Source organism: Natator depressus, chromosome 18, assembly GCF_965152275.1.
Source record: "Natator depressus isolate rNatDep1 chromosome 18, rNatDep2.hap1, whole genome shotgun sequence".
Lineage (NCBI taxonomy): Eukaryota > Metazoa > Chordata > Testudines > Cheloniidae > Natator > Natator depressus.
The window spans coordinates 1,485,195-1,503,372 of record NC_134251.1 but is presented as its reverse complement, the minus strand read 5'-3'; the positions used below and the strand labels follow the sequence as shown (position 1 = coordinate 1,503,372).

Sequence of the window (18,178 nt, the reverse complement as noted above, 5' to 3'; positions counted from 1 at the left end):
TGTGCACCAACCCCCTAATCATTTTTGTTGCCCTCCACTGGATGGATGGGTGGATGGGGGGTGGTGGATGATGGGCATATGGGGGATGGGTTGGTTGGTGGATGGGGGACGAATGGGTGGATAGATGTGGGGGTGGATGATGGGTGTATGGGGGATGCGTTGGTCAGTGGATGGGGGACGAATGGGTGGATAGGTGATGGTGGGCTGGGTGACGGAGGGTGATGCCCTGGTCTGACATCTGGTTGCAGCTGGAAGGAGACCTCCCCAAAGACATTTGTCTGGAGAACAACATCTTGACCATTCCATCTGTGAAGCCAGAAGATGCCGGGATCTATGTCTGTACGGCATCCAATAGGCAAGGGAAGGTGACAGCCTTCTCCACGCTCAAAGTCCAAGGTGACCGTTCTGGGCTGGGCGCTCATGCTGCACTGGCGCCCGCAGGATGTGACCCGTGCAGCTGGGAGGGACATGTCCCTCGTGTCCCCCATTGGCGTCTTCACATTACCGCCGTTGTCCTTTCTACCCCCCTGGAGGCGCCATGTGACAGAGGGTGTCCTTCCAGCTGAGGGCAAGGGGACGGGATCCCCTTCAGGACTGGTTGGCACCTTAGTAACCTCCCCGTCCTGCTGTGGCATGCACAGCACAGTCCCCACCCTGACCCAAGAGCAATGGGGGACTGAATTTCCTATCGGAGGGAGACACCAGGCTGAACCCTAGACGTGCAGCCCTGAGAAGATCTACCCTTGGGCCCCGTGCATGCAGCCAGCGGGGGCACTGCTGAGCAGGCCGAGGAGGAACCCACACTGCCTCCATGGCGTTCCAAGCCCCGCCAGGCCGTGGTTACTGAACCCGAGCCTCTGCCGAACACTGCTTAGCACCAGGCCTCCAGCCAGGCTGCACTGTCCGGTCCAGCTGCTCTTTGGGGGTCTGGGTTTCTCCAGCTGGGGCTCAGCTCTTGATGGCAGGGGGAACAGGCTCTCTGGCATCTCTCCATCTCTGCCCCCACGTTCCGTCAGAGTGGAGGTGGCAGCAGCGTGTCTGCTCATCCCCCCGCCCGTGCACACCCACAGCAGCTGAGTGCCATGTGCCCCAGCCCTGCCCAGGGAGCCGGCGATAGCCACAGCTCCATCTGGTCTGGCAGGACAGGATCCCAGACCTGAGTGCTGGCCCAGCTCCCCGTGTGTAGATCTAACTCTTGTGTCTACAGCAGCCCAAGGCCCAGGGTCAGTCTGCCCCGCTGGGGATGGGAAGGCTCCAGGCCTTGGCGCCTCTTCATGGGGGGAGCGGGGGCAGCCCTGCACACGGGTCTGTTCCGTCACGCACTGACCCACTCTCCCTCATTCCACGATTCCAGAGCGGGTGGTGCCATATTTTACTCAGAATCCTCAGACCTTCCTTGCCTTGCCCACCATCAAGGACGCCTACAAGAAGTTTGAAATCCAGATCACCTTCCGGCCAGACGCTGCTGATGGTGAGCCAAGTCCATCTGAGAAACAGACACGCCTGCCCACCCAGGGACACCACGTTCCCGCAGGCGCAAGGGGTGGGGCCCTGAGCCAGGACAGGGCTGGTGGGGGTACGGGGGAGGTGAGGGCTTCTCCACTGCTAACTGCATCGGCAAGCCCCTGCCTTTGATTGTAGCCCAATGGCCCCTGTAGCACATGGGCCACTTTCTTCTTTCGCCTGCTCCTGCCTCTTCTCTCCCCGGCAGTCTGAGTGAGCCAGGCTCATTTCACTTACCTGTTCTCTTTCTCCTCCCTTCTCTCTCCGCCTTGTCCCTCTCTTGCCTCATGTGTTTCCTTTTCCATCTCTCCTCTCCCCCTCTAGCTCTCATTCTCTACTCAGGTAAGTCTGCACTCTGCTGCCTGATGACCTTTTACAGCCTCATGTGGGATTAGCTCTTAACCCTCCGCAGCCTGGGGCCAGGAGCGCTGGCCCTCTGGGTGCAGGACCCATGCACCCCCAGGGAGCCTTAAACCTGCAAACTCTGCACAGACTAACCGAGTGACGGGCAGGCTGGGGGTCAGCCAGGCCTGGTGCTCCCCCGTGTGTCTAACTCCTACTAGCCACAGCTGCCGCTTAACCTCCAGCGCATCTTCCTGCCTATCCCAGAGATGTCACTCTCCAGGAAGTGACATCATCCCAAAACACTAGGTGCCCAGGTCACCTTGACTGAAGTGACTCCTGCTGGCATTGCGTTACTGTGCTAATCCATGCTGCCAGCTCCATGCTTGCACCGGGTGCGGGGGCCCTTTGGGGAGTGGACAGAACTGATGGGCTGAGTCTGTTTATGGGAACACTTTCCACGAATTGCCATGTCTCCCCTCAGGGGCCTGCACAGATACCAGATAAAAGCCTACTGTTGCTGCCAGTGAACGAAACCCATTGGCATAAGGGGTAGAGCCCTGTGTTGCTGGCTCTATCCCCACCAGTGATGCACGGCGGATGACAAAGGGCCCCTGATAAAGGAGCTGACAGCAGCAGAGGATGGGTTTAACTGATGTTGATGCGGCCCCAGGCTGTCCTGAGGCTGGACTTTCCCTTGTTCATGGGCTGGGCCTTCCTGCCCTTTGCAGCCCCACTATGGCTGGGTGTGAAAACCCAGAGACTTCCCTCCTTTCCCTGCACCCCCCTCTCCTTCACCTGCCTCTGCTGGCTCAGGGAGCCACCTCCTCCAAGATTGTGGAATAAAGGCCCTGCCACTAGGAGGAACTAGAGTTCAACACCCGCCCCTGCCCTTCCAGTGCAGCCCACACTCGACTGACCCCATGGGCCCATGAAGCATCAGGGCTCCCACGGCATCATCCCCTCTCCTGGCTTGGAGGCTCAAGACTTTGGCCCCTCTGTTAGCAAGATATGCCCCACCAGTGCTCTGGGGGTACCCCGAGGCCTAGTGCGGCTCAGCACCTCTCGCCAGGCATGCTCGCCATCAGCTAAGCCATGAGCAGAGGGCAGGGACCTCTCCCTCACCAGTGCCCTGTTCCCGCCCAGCACAGCTGCTCTGAGCCCTTTGAGGATCACAGGGGCTCAGTAGGGCCCCGGCTGTGCTGATGTATAGGGGATGCCCTGTGTTGGGGCTCTGTGATAGGGGAACCTCTGTCAGGGTGGGGCTGCCAAGGGGCAGACACAATGCCCAGCAGTCTCCATTCCCACTCAAGGGCGTGAGGCCAGGGCTGTTCCGGCCAGGTCCCCTCTGCTCAGCTGTGCTCTGGTGTTGCCCCTTCTCCAGCCTGCTGCAGTGCTGTGGTCAGGGCCTAAGTGTCTCTTGTAGCTCGTGGTGAGCAGGGGATGGGGCTGAGTAGTGGGTGCTTCTGGCTGTGATTTGGACCTTCCCCACTCCTGGCATTTGTTGGCTTGGGTTTGGCACTTACGTCCCCCCAGCTCAGCTCCTCTGTGTTTTTGGCAGGGATGCTGCTGTACAATGGGCAGAAGAAGAGCACCGGCGCAGACTTTGTGTCCTTTGGTCTAGTGGGAGGCCGCCCGGAATTCAGGTGAGACCTGGCGATGCCAGCCCCTCCCCAGAGCCAGGCCCTTCTGCCAGGAGCAGCCACAGCCTGCACCAACCTGACCAGCTCTGAGCCCTTCCTGAATCCAGGCCGCAAATCGAACAGGGCCCAGGTCCTGCCTATGGCTCCGATTGGCAGAGCTGTTGTATAGAGCCGGTACCTAATTCTCATTCAGATGGTTGCGAACTGGCTGCCCAGATCCACTTGGTGGTTCTGAAATCCTGGCTGCCCCGATGCCATCTCCCACCCCAGGATCTGCAGTATGGCAGACACTGACAATGTGGGGAGAGCCACATAAAGCGCATCTCGTGGCTCAGGAAATGAGCGGCCCAGGGGCTGCTTCACACCAACCTCATCCTGAACCGGTGCTGAGTGCAGAAGCCAGGCTCCAGGTTGCAGCAGAGCACTGAGAAGTGCCAGGGACCCGGGGGGAGGCGGCTCTGCTCCCTTCTCTGTCTCCCACATTCTTGATGTTGCAGGTTTGATGCCGGCTCTGGCATGGCCACGATCCGGCACCCAGCACCGATCCGACTTGGGGAGTTCCACACGGTCCGGTTATACCGGAACCTCACCCAGGGCTCCCTGGTGCTGGACAGCCACCCTCCTGTCAACGGCACGTCCCAGGTAAGAGAACGCTCATGAGGCCGCATGGGGTGAGGCCAACAAGTTGGACTGCTGCAGCCTGGCCCTGCTGCCAGCAGGGCTGTGGGCCCGGCCGTGCCCTGCTGGCTCTGGCCCCCCGGAGTGGCGCTACGCCTGGGACAGCCCAGCAGGGGAGGACGTGGGGAGGCTGGATGGCTGGGGCTGTGCCTGCACAATGCACAGGGTTCTCCTGGGACCTGAGGAGGCACCAAGGGTAGCCCTGACCCGCTGTGCCCATCATTCTGTGCCCCCCCAGGGTAAATTCCAAGGGCTGGATCTGAACGAGGAGCTGTACCTCGGTGGCTATCCTGACTACACCGCCGTCGCCAAATCCGGCCTCAGCAGCGGCTTTGTGGGTGAGTGCAGGCGGCCTGGCTCCCGCTCCCCGCGCAGCCCTCTGAGACACACGCCCCGGGGCGCCCAGTGTGGGAGCCCTGCATGTGTGTGGAGAACACGGCCATGAGATGGTGATGGAGGGATTCTGAGCCCCTTGCCCAGCAGGGTTCCTTCCTTCATTGTTCCCCAGGCACTCCGCCCAGGCCCCCTGCCTCGGCCGGATGTTTGCTGTTGCCCTTTGCCCAGCGTGCTCTGACTGCCCCTGCTCCCTTTGTCCCCCCAGGCTGTGTGCGCCAACTGCTGGTCCAGGGCGAGGAGGTGATCTTTAAGGATTTGGACTTGAGAGCTCTTGGTGTTTCAAACTGTCCCACGTGCCGGGACCGGCCATGTCAGGTAACTCACTCCCTTACCCCTGGCCCCTCGGGGCAGAGCTGATGCACAGTTCAGACATATGCTGGGACCCTCCTTCCCTGGGGTTGCACCAGTGTAATTGAGGGGCTTTGGCCCTAGGGGGCTCTGCTTTCCCCCATGGCATGTGCTGCCGCTGGCTCCAGGGCTCCTTGTGTTGTGGGATGTCAGCAGCAGCTGGGGGCAGGGCTCTGTCCCCTCTGCAGTTCTAACTCTCTGATTGCTCCTCCCCAGAATGGAGGCATTTGCAGAGACTCGGAGAGCAGCAGCTACGTGTGCCACTGTCCACAGGAATTCACGGGGAGCAACTGTGAACACTCGCAGGCGCTGCATTGCCACCCAGGTACTGCCCCCCAGCACCGCTGCCCCATAACTACAGCACTGCCCCATAACTGAAGCACTGCCCACCCCATCACCACTGCCCCATAGCTGCAGCAATGCCCCACGGCACCGCTGCCCCATAGTTACAGCACTGCCCCATAGCAGCTTAGCAAAGGGGCCCCCCATAGCTATAGCACTGTCCCACAGCAGCTCAGCTAGAGGTCCCCCCATAGTTACAGCACTGCCCCACGGCAGCTCAGTAAGGGGTCACCCCAGCACCACTGTCCCATAGCTACAGCACTGCCCCTCGGCAGCTCAGTAGGGGGGTGCTGTCACCACCCTTGGCCCAGCAGGAGCTTTGCCAGGGGCCATGGTATCTCTCAGCTGCCAGGACCTCACATCTGCCCCATCCATGTGAGCAGGGCATGGCCCGTCCAATGGGCTTCCCAGAGTTCCTGCACTAGGAGCCACGGGGCCGTGCTGGGAACAGGTGCTGGCCATGGCCTGACTGCGCCACAGGAGCTGCTCCACACCCCCCACCCTGTGTGGAGCAAGGGCACCCCCGCTGCAGCCAGAATGCCCCATCCAGGGGCTGGTGGTGACCCCTGCTCCTTTCGCCCCCTGGCCCTCCCTGCCCAGCCCATGCTGAGCCCTGTTGTACCCGTCTCCCCCAGAGGCCTGCGGACCGGATGCCACCTGCATTAACCGCGCAGACGGGCAGGGCTACCACTGCCGCTGCCACCTGGGCAAGTCTGGGGAGACGTGCATGGAAGGTGAGTGGGCGGGCGGGTCTGGCTGGGACGGTCCTGCCCCAGTCGGAAGGACCTGCGGGTCAAAGGGCGGCTGGGGCCGGGGGCGATCCTCAGTAACACCCCCTCTCCACAGGCGTCATGGCAACCACCCCTTCCTTCAATGGGAGCGACTCGTTCATCTCCTACCCACCCCTCACCAACATCCACTACGAGCTGCGCCTCGAGGTGGAGTTCAAGCCGCTGTCCCCCAGCGGCCTCATCCTGTTCAGCGGGGGATCGGGCGCCCCTGTGGAGGACTTCGTGTCACTCGCCATGGCCAGCGGGCACGTGGAGTTCCGCTACGAGCTGGGCTCAGGTAAGGGCGCTGGGCGTTCGGGCGCGGCTGGCACTAGTCCCGCCCCAGGCGAAGATACCTGCTGGGGCCCCAGCAGGGCTGGGTGTTGGCATCTGTCCCTCAGCCCACCCACTGGCGCTCGCCCCACCTCCCCCTGGCTGCAGGGCCGGGCCAGCTGTTGACAGGGAGGATTCAGTTTCTGTGGCCTCTCTGCGGTGACTGTCTGCATGGAGCCTGCTGGTGCCAGCTGCGGGGGGAGCTGTTCTGGGAGGTGCCTCCTGGGCAAGGGACGCTGCCCCACCACGCTCATTTCACCCCCAGGAAGGCCGGTCAGTTGCTGCTGCCCTGGGCTGCATTTGGGCCATGGCCAATTCCCTCAGCCCCCCAAGCCCCACACCGCACTGGCTCCCTTTCGTCACTGGCACACGGGCTCTGCGGTGCCTTCCCAGCACACAGACCTTTGTAGCCCGGGATCCAGGACCTTGCAGCCAGCTGCCTTGTCACTGGCTCCTGTGCATGGCCCCTGTGATGCCCCTTGGCAGGGCATAGGGCTCTGAAAACACCCGCCGTCCTGCGAGGTCCTGACATACCCTGGCAGGGGAGATTGCGGCTACCCTACCACTACAGGTGAAGGAGAGACTCCTGGGGCGTACCCTGAGCTCGGCGCCAGGCGGCATGCCCGTCTCACCGTTCTCTCTCGCAGGCATGGCTGTGCTCCAGAGCACAGAGCCACTCGCCCTGGGCCAGTGGCACAAAGTCTCGGCAGAACGGATCAACAAGGATGGCACCCTGCAGGTAGACAGCAGCAAGCCGGTGAAGAGGTCCTCCCCGGGGAAGAGCCAAGGGCTCAACCTCCGCACGCCTATGTACCTGGGCGGGGTGGACAAATCTGTCACGCTGCCTGCAGCCGCCAGCATCAGCTCCAGCTTCCATGGCTGCATTGGGGAGGTGAGTCACACCCTTCTGGAGTCACTCCTGAGCCTTACAAGGAGTGGAGTCAGAGGAGGTGGCGGGCTGGGAGCCAGGACTCCTGGGTTCGATCCCCGGCACTGGAAGAGGAGTGGGCCCTAGTGGGGTGAACAGGGGCAGGCTGGGAGCCAGGACTCCTAGGTTCTATTCCTAGTGGTGCCATTGACTCTGGAAGTGGTTTACAAACACCAACCCCAACAGCCCCATAGGGGGCAGGCGAACCCCTTCCTATTTAGCAACGGGGGGCCGACGGCTCAGCTTGGGGCAGCCTGGGACCAGCAGGCTCTGAGTGGCTCCTGGGCAGCCTGGATCACATATACTGTGTTCTCTACCCAGCTCTGAAAGGGCCCTTCTGTGCCAGCGCAGCCTGCCCAGTTTGGGGCAGTGCCAGCCTCCTCAGTGTAGGCCCCAGAGCCCCTAGAATCATAGAATATCAGGGTTGGAAGGGACCTCAGGAGGTCATCTAGTCCAACCCCCTGCTCAAAGCAGAACCAATCCCCAACTAAATCATCCCAGCCAGGACTTTGTCAAGCCTGACCTTAAAAACCTCAAAGGAAGGAGATTCCACCACCTCCTTAGGTAACGCATTCCAGTGTTTCACCACCCTCCTAGTGAAAAAGTTTTTCCTAATATCCAACCTCAACCTCCCCCAATGCAACTTGAGACCATTACTCCTTGTTCTGTCATCTGCCACCACTAAGAACAGCTGAGCTCCATCCTCTTTGGAACCCCCCTTCAGGTAGTTGAAAGCAGCTATCAAATCCCCCCTCACTCTTCTCTTCTGCAGACTAAATAACCCCAGGTCCCTCAGCCTCTCCTCATAAGTCATGTGTTCCAGTCCCCTAATCATTTTTGTTGCTGTCCGCTGGACTGTTTCCAATTTTTCCACATCCTTCTTGTAGTGTGGGGCCCAAAAGTGGACACAGTACTGCAGATGAGGCCTCACCAATGTCGAATAGAGGGGAACGATCACGTCCCTTGATCTGCTGGCAATGCCACTACTTATACACCCCAAAATGCCATTGGCCTTCTTGGCAACAAGGGCACACTGTTGACTGATATCCAGCTTTTCGTCCACTGTCACCCCTAGGTCCTTCTCTGCAGAACTGCTGCCGAGCCATTCGGTCCCTAGTCTGTAGCCGTGCATGGGATTCTTCCATCCTAAGTGCAGGACTCTGTACTTGTCCTTGTTGAACCTCATCAGATTTCTTTTGGCCCAATCCTCTAATTTGTCTAGGGCCCTCTGTATCCTATCCCTACCCTCCAGCGTATCTACCTCTCCTCCCAGTTCAGTGTCATCTGCAAACTTGTTGAGGGTGAAATCCACACCATCCTCCAGATCATTAATGAAGATATTGAACAAAACCGGCCCCAGGACATACCCTTGGGGCACTCCGCTTGATACTGGCTGCCAACTAGACATGGAGCCATTGATCACTACCCGTTGAGTCCGATGATCTAGCCAGCTTTCTATCCCCCTTACAGTCCATTCATCCAGCCCATACTTCAACTTGCTGGCAAGAATACTGTGGGAGACTGTGTCAAAAGCTTTGCTAACGTCAAGGAACAACACGTCCACCACTTTCCCCTCATCCACAGAGCCAGTTATCTCGTCATAGAAGGCAATTAGATTAGTCAGGCATGACTTGCCCTTGGTGAATCCATGCTGACTATTCCTGATCACTTTCCTCTCCTCTGAGTGCTTCAGAAGTGATTCCTTGAGGACCTGCTCCATGATTTTTCCAGGGACTGAGGTGAGGCTGACCGGCCTGTAGTTCCCAGGATCCTCCTCCTTCCCTTTTTTAAAGATGGGCACTACATTAGCCTTTTTCCAGTCATCCGGTACCTCCCCCGATCGCCATGAGTTTTCAAAGCTAATGGTCAATGGCTCTGCAATCACATCCGCCAACTCCTTTAGCACTCTCGGATGCAACGCGTCCGGCCCCATGGACTTGTGCTCGTCCAGCTTTTCTAAATAGTCCCGAACCACTTCTTTCTCCACAGAGGGCTGGTCACCTCCTCCCCATGCTGTGCTGCCCAGTGCAGCAGCCTGGGAGCTGACCTTGCTTGTGAAGACAGAGGCAAAAAAAGCATTGAGTACATTAGCTTTTTCCACATCCTCTGTCACTAGGTTGCCTCCCTCATTCAGTCAGGGGCCCACACTTTCCTTGACTTTCTTCTTGTTACTAACATACCTGAAGAAACCCTTCTTGTTACTCTTAACATCCCTTGCTAGCTGCAACTCCAGGTGCGATTTGGCCTTCCTGATTTCACTCCTGCATGCCTGAGCAGTATTGTTATACTCCTCCCTGGTCATTTGTCCAGTCTTCTACTTCTTGAAAGCTTCTTTTTTGTGTTTAAGATCAGCAAGGATTTCACTGTGAAGCCAAGCTGGTTTCCTGACATATTTACTATTCTTCTACACATCTGGCTAAACCCAGGGAGGCCCCGGGCACTGAGTCTGAGGGAGCCTGTGTGCCGGTGACACGGCGTCCCCTTTCCCTTCCCCCAGGTGTCGATCAACGGGAAGAAGGTGGACATCTCCTACAGCTTCCTGCAGAGCCGGGGCATCACCCAGTGCTATGACAGCTCGCCCTGCGACCGCAGGCCCTGCCTGCACGGCGCCACCTGCATGCCCACCGGCGAGTACGAGTTCCAGTGCCTGTGCCAGGATGGCTTCCGAGGTGGGCGCGCCTTGTCCCCGCAGCTGGAGCGTGGGCAGGGCTGGGACACCTCTGTGCACCGGGACACTGCCACCTGCCCTGCCAAGGGCCCAGGGACGGCTGGCAGCAGATTGCAGCCCCACCACTGGAGTGAGGAGGGGCCCTGAACTGGGCATCCCCACTCATAGGATGCCGCTCGGGGATGTGCCCAGGGTGGGTCCCCCACAGCTGGGGTCCCCTCTCCCTGGGGATCCATGACATGGGGCAGGAGTGCGTGTGCGTGTGTGTGTTTGTCTGTGCTCACACGGGTGTGCCTGCCCCTTGTGGGGAGGCCCAGTGAGAGGCCCTGCTCACAACCCCCCGGCTGTCTCTCCACAGGCAATCGCTGCGAGCTCTCCGAGGATCAGTGCCTGCTCAGGAACCCCTGCCTGAACGGTGGGATGTGCAAGGCAAATCAGTGCCTATGCCCGGCCGGCTTCTCGGGGACCTACTGCGAGCAGGGTACGCAGACTGGGGCTGGCGGGCAGGGAGCTGCCTCACCCGCCCCTTGCGCAGCCCCAGGGGACCTGCCAGGGATCTAGCCAGGCCCTTAGAGAGAGGCAGGTGCTACAGCAGGGCAGCAGAAGGCCTCTGGGCGCTGTGGGTGCAGGGGGAGGGGAGGAGTCAGAGTGGGGCTCGGGGGCCTGTAGAGACCAAGGGAGGGAACCAAAGCTGAGCGTACAGGGGGACAGGGGTGGGCAGCAGCATGGCCGGGGCTGGGAGGATGGTATATCTGGAGCTGGGGGGGTCAGGTGGCAGCGCATCGGGGCCTCGGGGTCTTGAAGGAAGCAGTGTGCCATGGCTTGGGAATCTGGGGGGCAGCGTGTGCTCGGGGCTGGGACTGGGGGCAACGTGTGCTCGGGGCTGGGGGGGCAGCGTGTGCTCGGGGCTGGGGCTGGGGGCAGCGTGTGTTCGGGGCTGTGGGGGGCAGCGTGTGCTCGGGGCTGGGGACAGCATGTGCTCGGGGCTGGGAGGGAAGCGTGTGCTCAGGGCTGTGGGGGGCAGCGTGTGTTTGGGACTGGGGGGCAGCGTGTGCTCGGGGCTGGGGCTGGGGGGGGCAGCGTGTGCTCGGGGCCGGGGGGGCAGCGTGTGCTCGGGGCTGGGGCTGGGGGGCAGCTGGTCTGGTTTGGAGCGTAGCACTTGGTACCCCCAGCCCTGTGCAGTGGAGGGACCAGCGGGGAGCCTCACCAGGGCCCAAGATGGCAGGGCTGCGGGGGCTCCCTGGCTGGGCCAAGCCCTCTACCTGCTCCCTGGCGTGGAGCAGCGCTCGAGCCATGTGCTGCTCCGCTGCGCTGTGTTCCCTGTAACCCGCCTCTGTCTCTGCTGCATGCAGGCCTGGCCCTGGCGGCGCTGGACCGTGAGTGGGCCCTGGAGGGCAGTGGGGGAAACGGTACAGTACCTACTTTTCTTGGCATCTCACCCACCGCCTCTCTCCTCCCCCTCGTTGTACTAGCAACACCCATGGGCATCCTGGCCCAGCGGCTCCCAGGTTCCTTGCGGGGGGTGGCCAAGGGCGGGGGGGCAGCTCACCCCAGGTGGTGGGCTTCAATGAGCTGCGGGGGGGGAAGCGTCAGAAAGCAGCGCTGGCTGACCTGTGCTCACCCCCTCGCCCCAGGGCATCTGCGGCAGGGGCAGGCCCAGCTCCTTACAGAGGGTCCTGGGCGCAGCTGGGTTAATGGTAAGCCCAGGTGCGGGACGGGGCGGCTCCCAGCGCCCGCTGCTGTCTGATCCCAGCTTTCGCCCTGCAGATGCCCCAGGCCAGTACGGAGCCTACTTCCAGGACAGTGGCTACCTCGCGCTCCCCCGGCACTTGCTGCCCCACAGGTGAGAGGGCCCCTATGCTGGGCAGGGGAAGGAGGGGCATGGCCCCTTGCCCACGTGCCGTCTGTGTTCAGGAAGGCCCAGAGCTCCCAGCGTGTGCGATCGGGGCAAGTGCTGGCTCCGGCTCCCAGTGCCAGCCACACGGTGTTCCGCGTAGCCGGGGAGGGAGCCTGGAGCGTGAGCGGGGCAGGCCGCTCCGTGAGCAGCCATCTCACCAAGCCCCACCAGAGGCCATCTGGCCTGGCTCTGGGGGCAGAGGAATGGCAGAGCTGGGCCCTGGTCGGGGAACTGGAGGCTGGGGGGGCAGGGCTCCTGGGGCATGCCATGATCTGGTCTCTGCCCCCCCGCCCGTATACCCTGGGGCTCAGGGCTGACAGCTGCTGCCTTCTCCTTGCAGTCACCCCAAGTCTCCAGAGACCATTGAGCTGGAAGTGCGCACCCGCTCCCCGAACGGCCTCCTCCTTTGGCAGGGCGTGGTGAGTCGCGCTGGGGGCTGGGCTCCACGGCCCTTGCTATGTGGGGGGATGCTCGGGGTGAGCACAAGGCGGAGAGGAGCAGGGCTGGGGCAGGTGGGAACCAGGCCAGCATGGGTGGCTGGGGCAGGTAGGAGATGGGTGGGTGACGGGGAAGGGCTGTCTGGGCTCCCTGGCACTCCGGAACGGAGGCTGGGCCAGGTGAGGGTGACACGGGCCGGATCCAGAGGGAGAGGTGGGAGGGGCAGGTCGGAGACGAGGGCAGCCCGGGCAATGAAAGCCCAGAGGTGAGCATGGTTCCAGCATGCCTTGCGGGACTGGGTTCCAGGGCTGAGGGCAGCACCAGGGACGGGCTGCAGCCATGTCCCCGGCCGGGGCGACTCCATCTGCCGCACTTGCTGGCCTGGAGTTCTGCAGCGGTGGGTTGAGAGCAGCCAGCAACGGGGGAAGAGGGGCCAGCGCGTGAGGCAGGATGGAGCTGGGCACACCCCACTGGGGAGAGGGCCAGGGCATCCCAGATGGCTGAGAGGGCACTGGAGGTACCAGCTTCTCCCTCAGCACTTGGGAGCACAGTGAGCCCCTCAGGGGCCTATGGGCTGTGGGGAGCCAGGATGGAGGGCAGGGCTAGGTGCATGGGCCCTCAGGAAGGGCAGAGCATGCAGAGTAGCCAGCTTCCTGGCTGCCCTCTGGAGAGGAAGGAGAGGGGCCTTGTTTCCGCAGCTCGGCCTGGGGCAGAGGAGGAGCAGGGCACAGGGGAATCTGTTGGGTGCCAGGCGGGTCTGACCAGCAGTGCCTCCTGCTGTCAGTTGGGGGATTGGCTGCTGAGTGTGATCAGGACACCCATCCACGGGCATAGTGCGCCAGCCAGCATGCTGGGCTGCTCCCTCCCCGGCTATGGCATGGGCTGGAACCCGGCTCCACTCTGGACTCACATCCTATCCACCCACACTGTCTGACCTGCCTGCGCATGCATGAAGCCGGCCTGTGCCTCCTGTCTCAGGCCAGAGAGCCAGGCCCGTACTAATCTGCCATGCTCAACTGCTCATTCCATGCCACGCCGGGCTGGCGTCGCCCAAGGGTACTACTCCCTGAGCCGTGCCATGGCTGCCAGGTTCCCTATCACCTCCCTGGTGCATGCTGCTTCGCTGGCCATGGGCATTTCACCGCCCTGTTGCACGTTTCTCCTCCAGGTGACGGGGCAGCCTGCTCTCAAGCCACATGCTACTAACGAGGTATTTACTGCAGTGCCCTCGGGTGCTGGGCCTGACACCAAATGGGGAGCAGCCGTGGGGCTTACGGCCTCCGGGATCACCAGGCTGTGCTTGCTGCAGGGGCGCAAGTTTGCATGGGCACCAGCATGCACCCCGGCCAGGGACATCCGGGGAGCCCCGACTAGCTATCACTCCCTGCGACTCGGCCCCTGACAGCCATGTCCCCCACTTGTCCCCAGCCACGCAGGGGTGGGATTTCCCACGCCCCGCGGGCAGTGCAGCTGGCTGCCCAAGCAGGCGTTCCCCATTGTACGGGGTCAGTCGGAGCATCCAGCCCAGTGTTGCCAAGAAGCTCTGCAGGTGAGCGTGTGCCACTTGTTGGCTGCTTCAAGGGCCCCACAGCGCTGGCTGGCTCATGCCCTGGGCCCAGCCGGACCCGTTCCCGGATGGCAGGCAGGGCCCCTGGCTCCCAGGCTGGCTCCTGAGCAGGGTCCCAGCCAGACAGGAGACAGCAGTCTCATAATGCCTCTCTCTGGCAGGAGCAAGGACAGAACGGCAAAGCCAAAGACTTCATCAGCCTCGGCCTGAGAGATGGACACCTGGTGTTCAGGTGAGCATGGCCTGGTGCCAGCCGAGGAGCAAATGGCCATGTGTCCCTTGACGCACCCCTTCTGCCAGCCAGGGAGCATGTCCAGAGCACAAGCTAGAAACCCCAGAGCTCCTGCCTTGGGACCCCAGATCCACCTGCCCTGGGCCCACCTTCTCCCTGCCCCCAGGACTCCGACCCACCTTCCCCCTGACCCAGGACCCCAGATCCACCTCTCCCTGGAACCCCAGATCCACCCTCCCCCTACACCTGGGACCTTGGGCCTACCTGCACCCTGGATCCACATTCCTCCTGTCCAGGATCCCAGACCCACCTTCTCTCCCCACTTCTTTCACGTCAGATCCACTCTCCCGTCTCTGAGACCCTAGACCCCCCCTTGAGCCCCACCCCCAGGGTCCCAGAACCACCCTTCCCCGGTCTCCCCCAGACCCCACTGCCCTAGAGCACTGGGTAATGCAGACACTGCTTCCCCCCCCCCCCCCCCATCGCTAGTGCTGGGTAATGGGTGGATGCTGTTGTTTCCCCGCCTCCCCCCCCCCGCCCCCCCGAGCACTGGTTTATGCGGACGCTGCCTCCTGGCAGTGGGTGCTAATACCAGCTGTTCTCGCTGCAGTTACCAGCTGGGCAGCGGCGAAGCCAGCATCGTCTCTGAGGACCCAATCAACGATGGAGAGTGGCACAGAGTGACGGCCGTTCGGTGAGGGGCCCCAGGGCTTAGCTCAGCACCGTCCTACAGCCAGACATCCCCCTGGGAAGGGAGGGGGAGGGAGCCATCCCACTGCAAGGCAGCCCTCTAGCTATTCTGAAAGGGTCCTTAGCCCCGGGCTCCCCCTGCACAGGGGCTGAGCCAGGCTGCAGCCTGGAGCCCAGTGGGGTGGCAGGGGAGTCACTGGTGTCAGTGGGCGCAGCTCCCCCATGGTCGATCATCCTGCCCCCTCACTCCCGGCTGGGATGGGGGCTGGCCCTGGACGAGCCTGGCTCACACCTGTCTCTGTGTCCTGCAGGGAAGGCAGGCAGGGCTCCATTCAGGTGGATGGCGAGGAGCTGGTGAGCGGGGAGTCGCCAGGCAGCAACATCATGGTGAACACCCAAGGCAGTGTGTACATAGGTGAGGCTGGGCTGGTGCCCTGGGGACCTGCAGGGCACGAGCGGACGGGCTGTTTGGGACTTGGGAGACCTGGGTGTACTTGGGGGGGGGGGAGAGGAACTGGGGCTCTCCCCTGCCTCTGCCCGCTAGCTGGACCCTCCTGCCCAGGGACCTAATGCCCAGGAGCCCTGTCTGAGCCAGCACCACCGCTTCTGGAACGGAAGAAGGAGTGAGAGGGCTGCCAGGCCGGGCACTTCCCATGCCGGGATGGGGCCAGCAGAGCCCAGGTGTGTCACATGGTGCGATTCGGCACTGGGGAGCAGCAGAAGCAACACTCACGGTTTTGGGATGCGCTGAGAGGATCATGGTCACTTGGGGAATTCCCGTAAACCCCCCTCCCAAGAAGGGAGGGAAGGGTCTAGTGATTAAAGCAGGGGAGGGGAGGGAGTTCCATCCCCAGCTCTGCCCCTCACCCCGTGTGTGTCCTTAGCTCGCTCCATGCCTCGGTTTCCCCACCTCTCCATGTGAACAGGACGTAAGAGCTGCCGTGCTGGGTCTGACTCAGTCCGTCCAGCCTGCTCTCTGACAGGCCATGAAGAGCAGTGGGCCATGTGGAGTGATCCAGTCCCGGCTGTGGCCATTGGAGCGCTCGGGACAGCCTGGGGCTGCCCCCGACGGTGTCTTTGGGAGCTGACTGTTTCTCCTCTCGCCCCCAGGAGGCGCTCCTGCCATCCGAGCCCTGACCGCCGGCAAGTTCCGCTCCGGAATCACAGGGTGCATTAAAAACCTGGTGCTGAGCCACGAGCAGCCGGGCCAGCCGCCACGGCAGCCCATTGACTTGCAGCATCACTCGGAGGCGGGAGTTAACATGCAGGAGTGCCCCTCATAGGCTGGCTGCCACCGGCCCCGTCCGCCGCCGGCCCCGTCCGCAGGCCGATTGGGGGACCTCGGCTGCTTATTATTACGACGATTCATTTTTGTAAAGAAACCCAGAGGAAAATGGAGCTTCGCTGCTACCCCAAGCGAGTGGGGGAAGGGTTTGTTTGTGTGATTGGCGCGTGGCAGCAGGGGGCAGCCCCGCCTCCCGCCAGCCCCACGGGAACGCGGACCCTTCGGACCTGAGGAGACATGGATTTGACCCAACCGCCATGGGCCCGTGGCCATAGACAGCCGGGAGCCCAACCCAGTGCCAGCCCCTCCACGTCCTGCCCAGCAAGGGCCCCACGGGATGGGGAGCCCACCCCCTGCCTTCCAGCTTCAGCACTCAGAGCGTGTGCCCCTGAGCTGGGTGGGAAGGAGGGTGCCAGCTGGCTCTGCTGTGCCCCATGCCTGCTGAGGGACGGGGGTCTGGGGAGAGGGGGAGACGGGGCATCTTTTCTCCTCTGGGGAGAGATGGGATCCACATTCATCCTTCCAGAGTTAGGAGAGTGGGATCGAAGTCACAGCCCACCTTGCAGGTGGCACGCCTCACCCCGCTCGGGGGGAATCGACAGGAGATCCTGCCTGCCCCCTCTCTCCGGGAGCAGTGAGGGGGCAGGCAGGGGGCTCCCAGCCTGGTCACCCCCACCCCCTCCATTCCATGGGCCAGCACTACAGGAGCCAGCAGGCCGGGGCAGGGGTTCCCACCAGGATCTGGTCTGTTTACACTGGCTGTCCCCATTGCCTCAGCCACACTCCAGCACCCGCACCACGGCTGCCCCAAGCCACCAGCTGAGCTGTCTCCCTAGACCCTCACCCGGAGGGTCGTGCCCGCAGAGCAGGAGGGCAGGGGCAGGCTCCTGGAGGGGCAGGCCCCGGGAGCGACAACAGCTCATGCTGCAGGGTACCCTGGCCAGCATCCCGCATGCACAGCTGGGGCCCAGGCATGACGGCAGCCCCATGGCTCACTCCAGGGCCCTGCAGAGAGACCAGTGGTGGCGGCAGGAGCATCCCATGAGCAGAGGCTGTTACGTGTCCCTGTGGGCAGCAACGCAGACCAGCCCTCATGGCTGGATTGGGACCCCCCCAAAGATCATTCCTCCCCAGTCAGACGGGCGGACAGACGCAAGTGCCTTACTAGCAGCAGGACCCTCTGGGGTCCGGGCTGCCCCTATTCACCCAACAACCATTGGGCAGACCCTTGAAAGCTGCCCACCCATTCCCTGCCCTGCCCTGCCTGGCAGGGGGCGTTCCCTGCTCTGGAGCCGTCTGCTCACAGGACAATCTTCGCTCACTGCTCTTGCCGGCTCTGCCAGGTCCAGAACTAAGCATTCACCCAGCGCCGAGCCCTGCAAATCGCGCCCCCGACTGCACTGGCTGGAGCTAGCCCAGCATCACATAGTGGGACAGAGACAACTCGGCCTAGGCAGTGGCAGGCTGGGCAGATCAGCCCGTTGCAAACAGCCCTTTGCCCCAGCCCACCACCAGCTCCCTGAGCAGAACCGGGAGCTCCAAGGGCACCTGTTCTAACAGAGCCCAGCCAATGTCACCTCTCTGCCTTGGGTGACGTCCCGCCCCGGGGCAAGGCGCCAGCACACGGCACAGCTCCCGCTGCCACTGCCCTGCGTTGCCCTTCTGTCCGGGGCAGCTGCCACCCCAGAGACCGGCAGGGAGCCGGGCTGCTTGTGTTCCTGCCATTCAGATGGCGTCCTAACGCACCCGACCCCAGACCGCGTCCGGCTCGTGCTGTTTCACTGGATTCTTATTAAACGACAAGTAACGCCTGAGCTGTCTGTCGGAGGGTGAGCTGCACCTCGCCCCGTGTGTCTGCTTCGGGCGCCTGCCAGCCGGGCCAGGACTCAATACAGGGGGTGTTAGCAGTTGTCCCATGGGTCCCTCTTTGTTAACGAGTCACCAAACAGCTGCCAGTGAGGGGGCAGGCAGGGGGCTGGATGCAGAGTCTGGCAGGGCCCCACCAGTCCTATGGGCCCATTAAGCCGAGCCAGCACCTGGTGGGGCTTCATGTGGGGGTGTGATGGGAGCCAGGCGAAGGCCACGCTCCTCTTCCACTGGCTGGGGAGCAGCGTTTGC

At 62.4% G+C, this 18,178-nt stretch overlaps 1 protein-coding gene across 1 annotated transcript in view; it reads left to right on the top strand.

The window, feature by feature from the left end:
- The window catches only part of HSPG2 (heparan sulfate proteoglycan 2), a 192,298-nt gene extending 174,430 nt beyond the window's left edge, over nt 1–17,868 (top strand). Inside the window, exons 78-97 of the mRNA XM_074933957.1 lie at nt 249–396; nt 1,355–1,471; nt 3,407–3,491; nt 3,986–4,130; nt 4,405–4,504; nt 4,768–4,877; nt 5,127–5,235; nt 5,888–5,986; nt 6,099–6,320; nt 7,003–7,247; nt 9,781–9,952; nt 10,310–10,432; nt 11,304–11,360; nt 11,719–11,794; nt 12,189–12,267; nt 13,455–13,496; nt 14,015–14,085; nt 14,696–14,779; nt 15,087–15,190; nt 15,886–17,868. Coding sequence (XP_074790058.1) covers nt 249–396; nt 1,355–1,471; nt 3,407–3,491; nt 3,986–4,130; nt 4,405–4,504; nt 4,768–4,877; nt 5,127–5,235; nt 5,888–5,986; nt 6,099–6,320; nt 7,003–7,247; nt 9,781–9,952; nt 10,310–10,432; nt 11,304–11,360; nt 11,719–11,794; nt 12,189–12,267; nt 13,455–13,496; nt 14,015–14,085; nt 14,696–14,779; nt 15,087–15,190; nt 15,886–16,058 — 2,361 coding nt within the window. The 3' untranslated portion in view covers nt 16,059–17,868. The remainder of the gene's footprint in view (nt 1–248; nt 397–1,354; nt 1,472–3,406; nt 3,492–3,985; nt 4,131–4,404; nt 4,505–4,767; nt 4,878–5,126; nt 5,236–5,887; nt 5,987–6,098; nt 6,321–7,002; nt 7,248–9,780; nt 9,953–10,309; nt 10,433–11,303; nt 11,361–11,718; nt 11,795–12,188; nt 12,268–13,454; nt 13,497–14,014; nt 14,086–14,695; nt 14,780–15,086; nt 15,191–15,885) is intronic.
- Nucleotides 17,869–18,178: the final 310 nt, after the last annotated feature.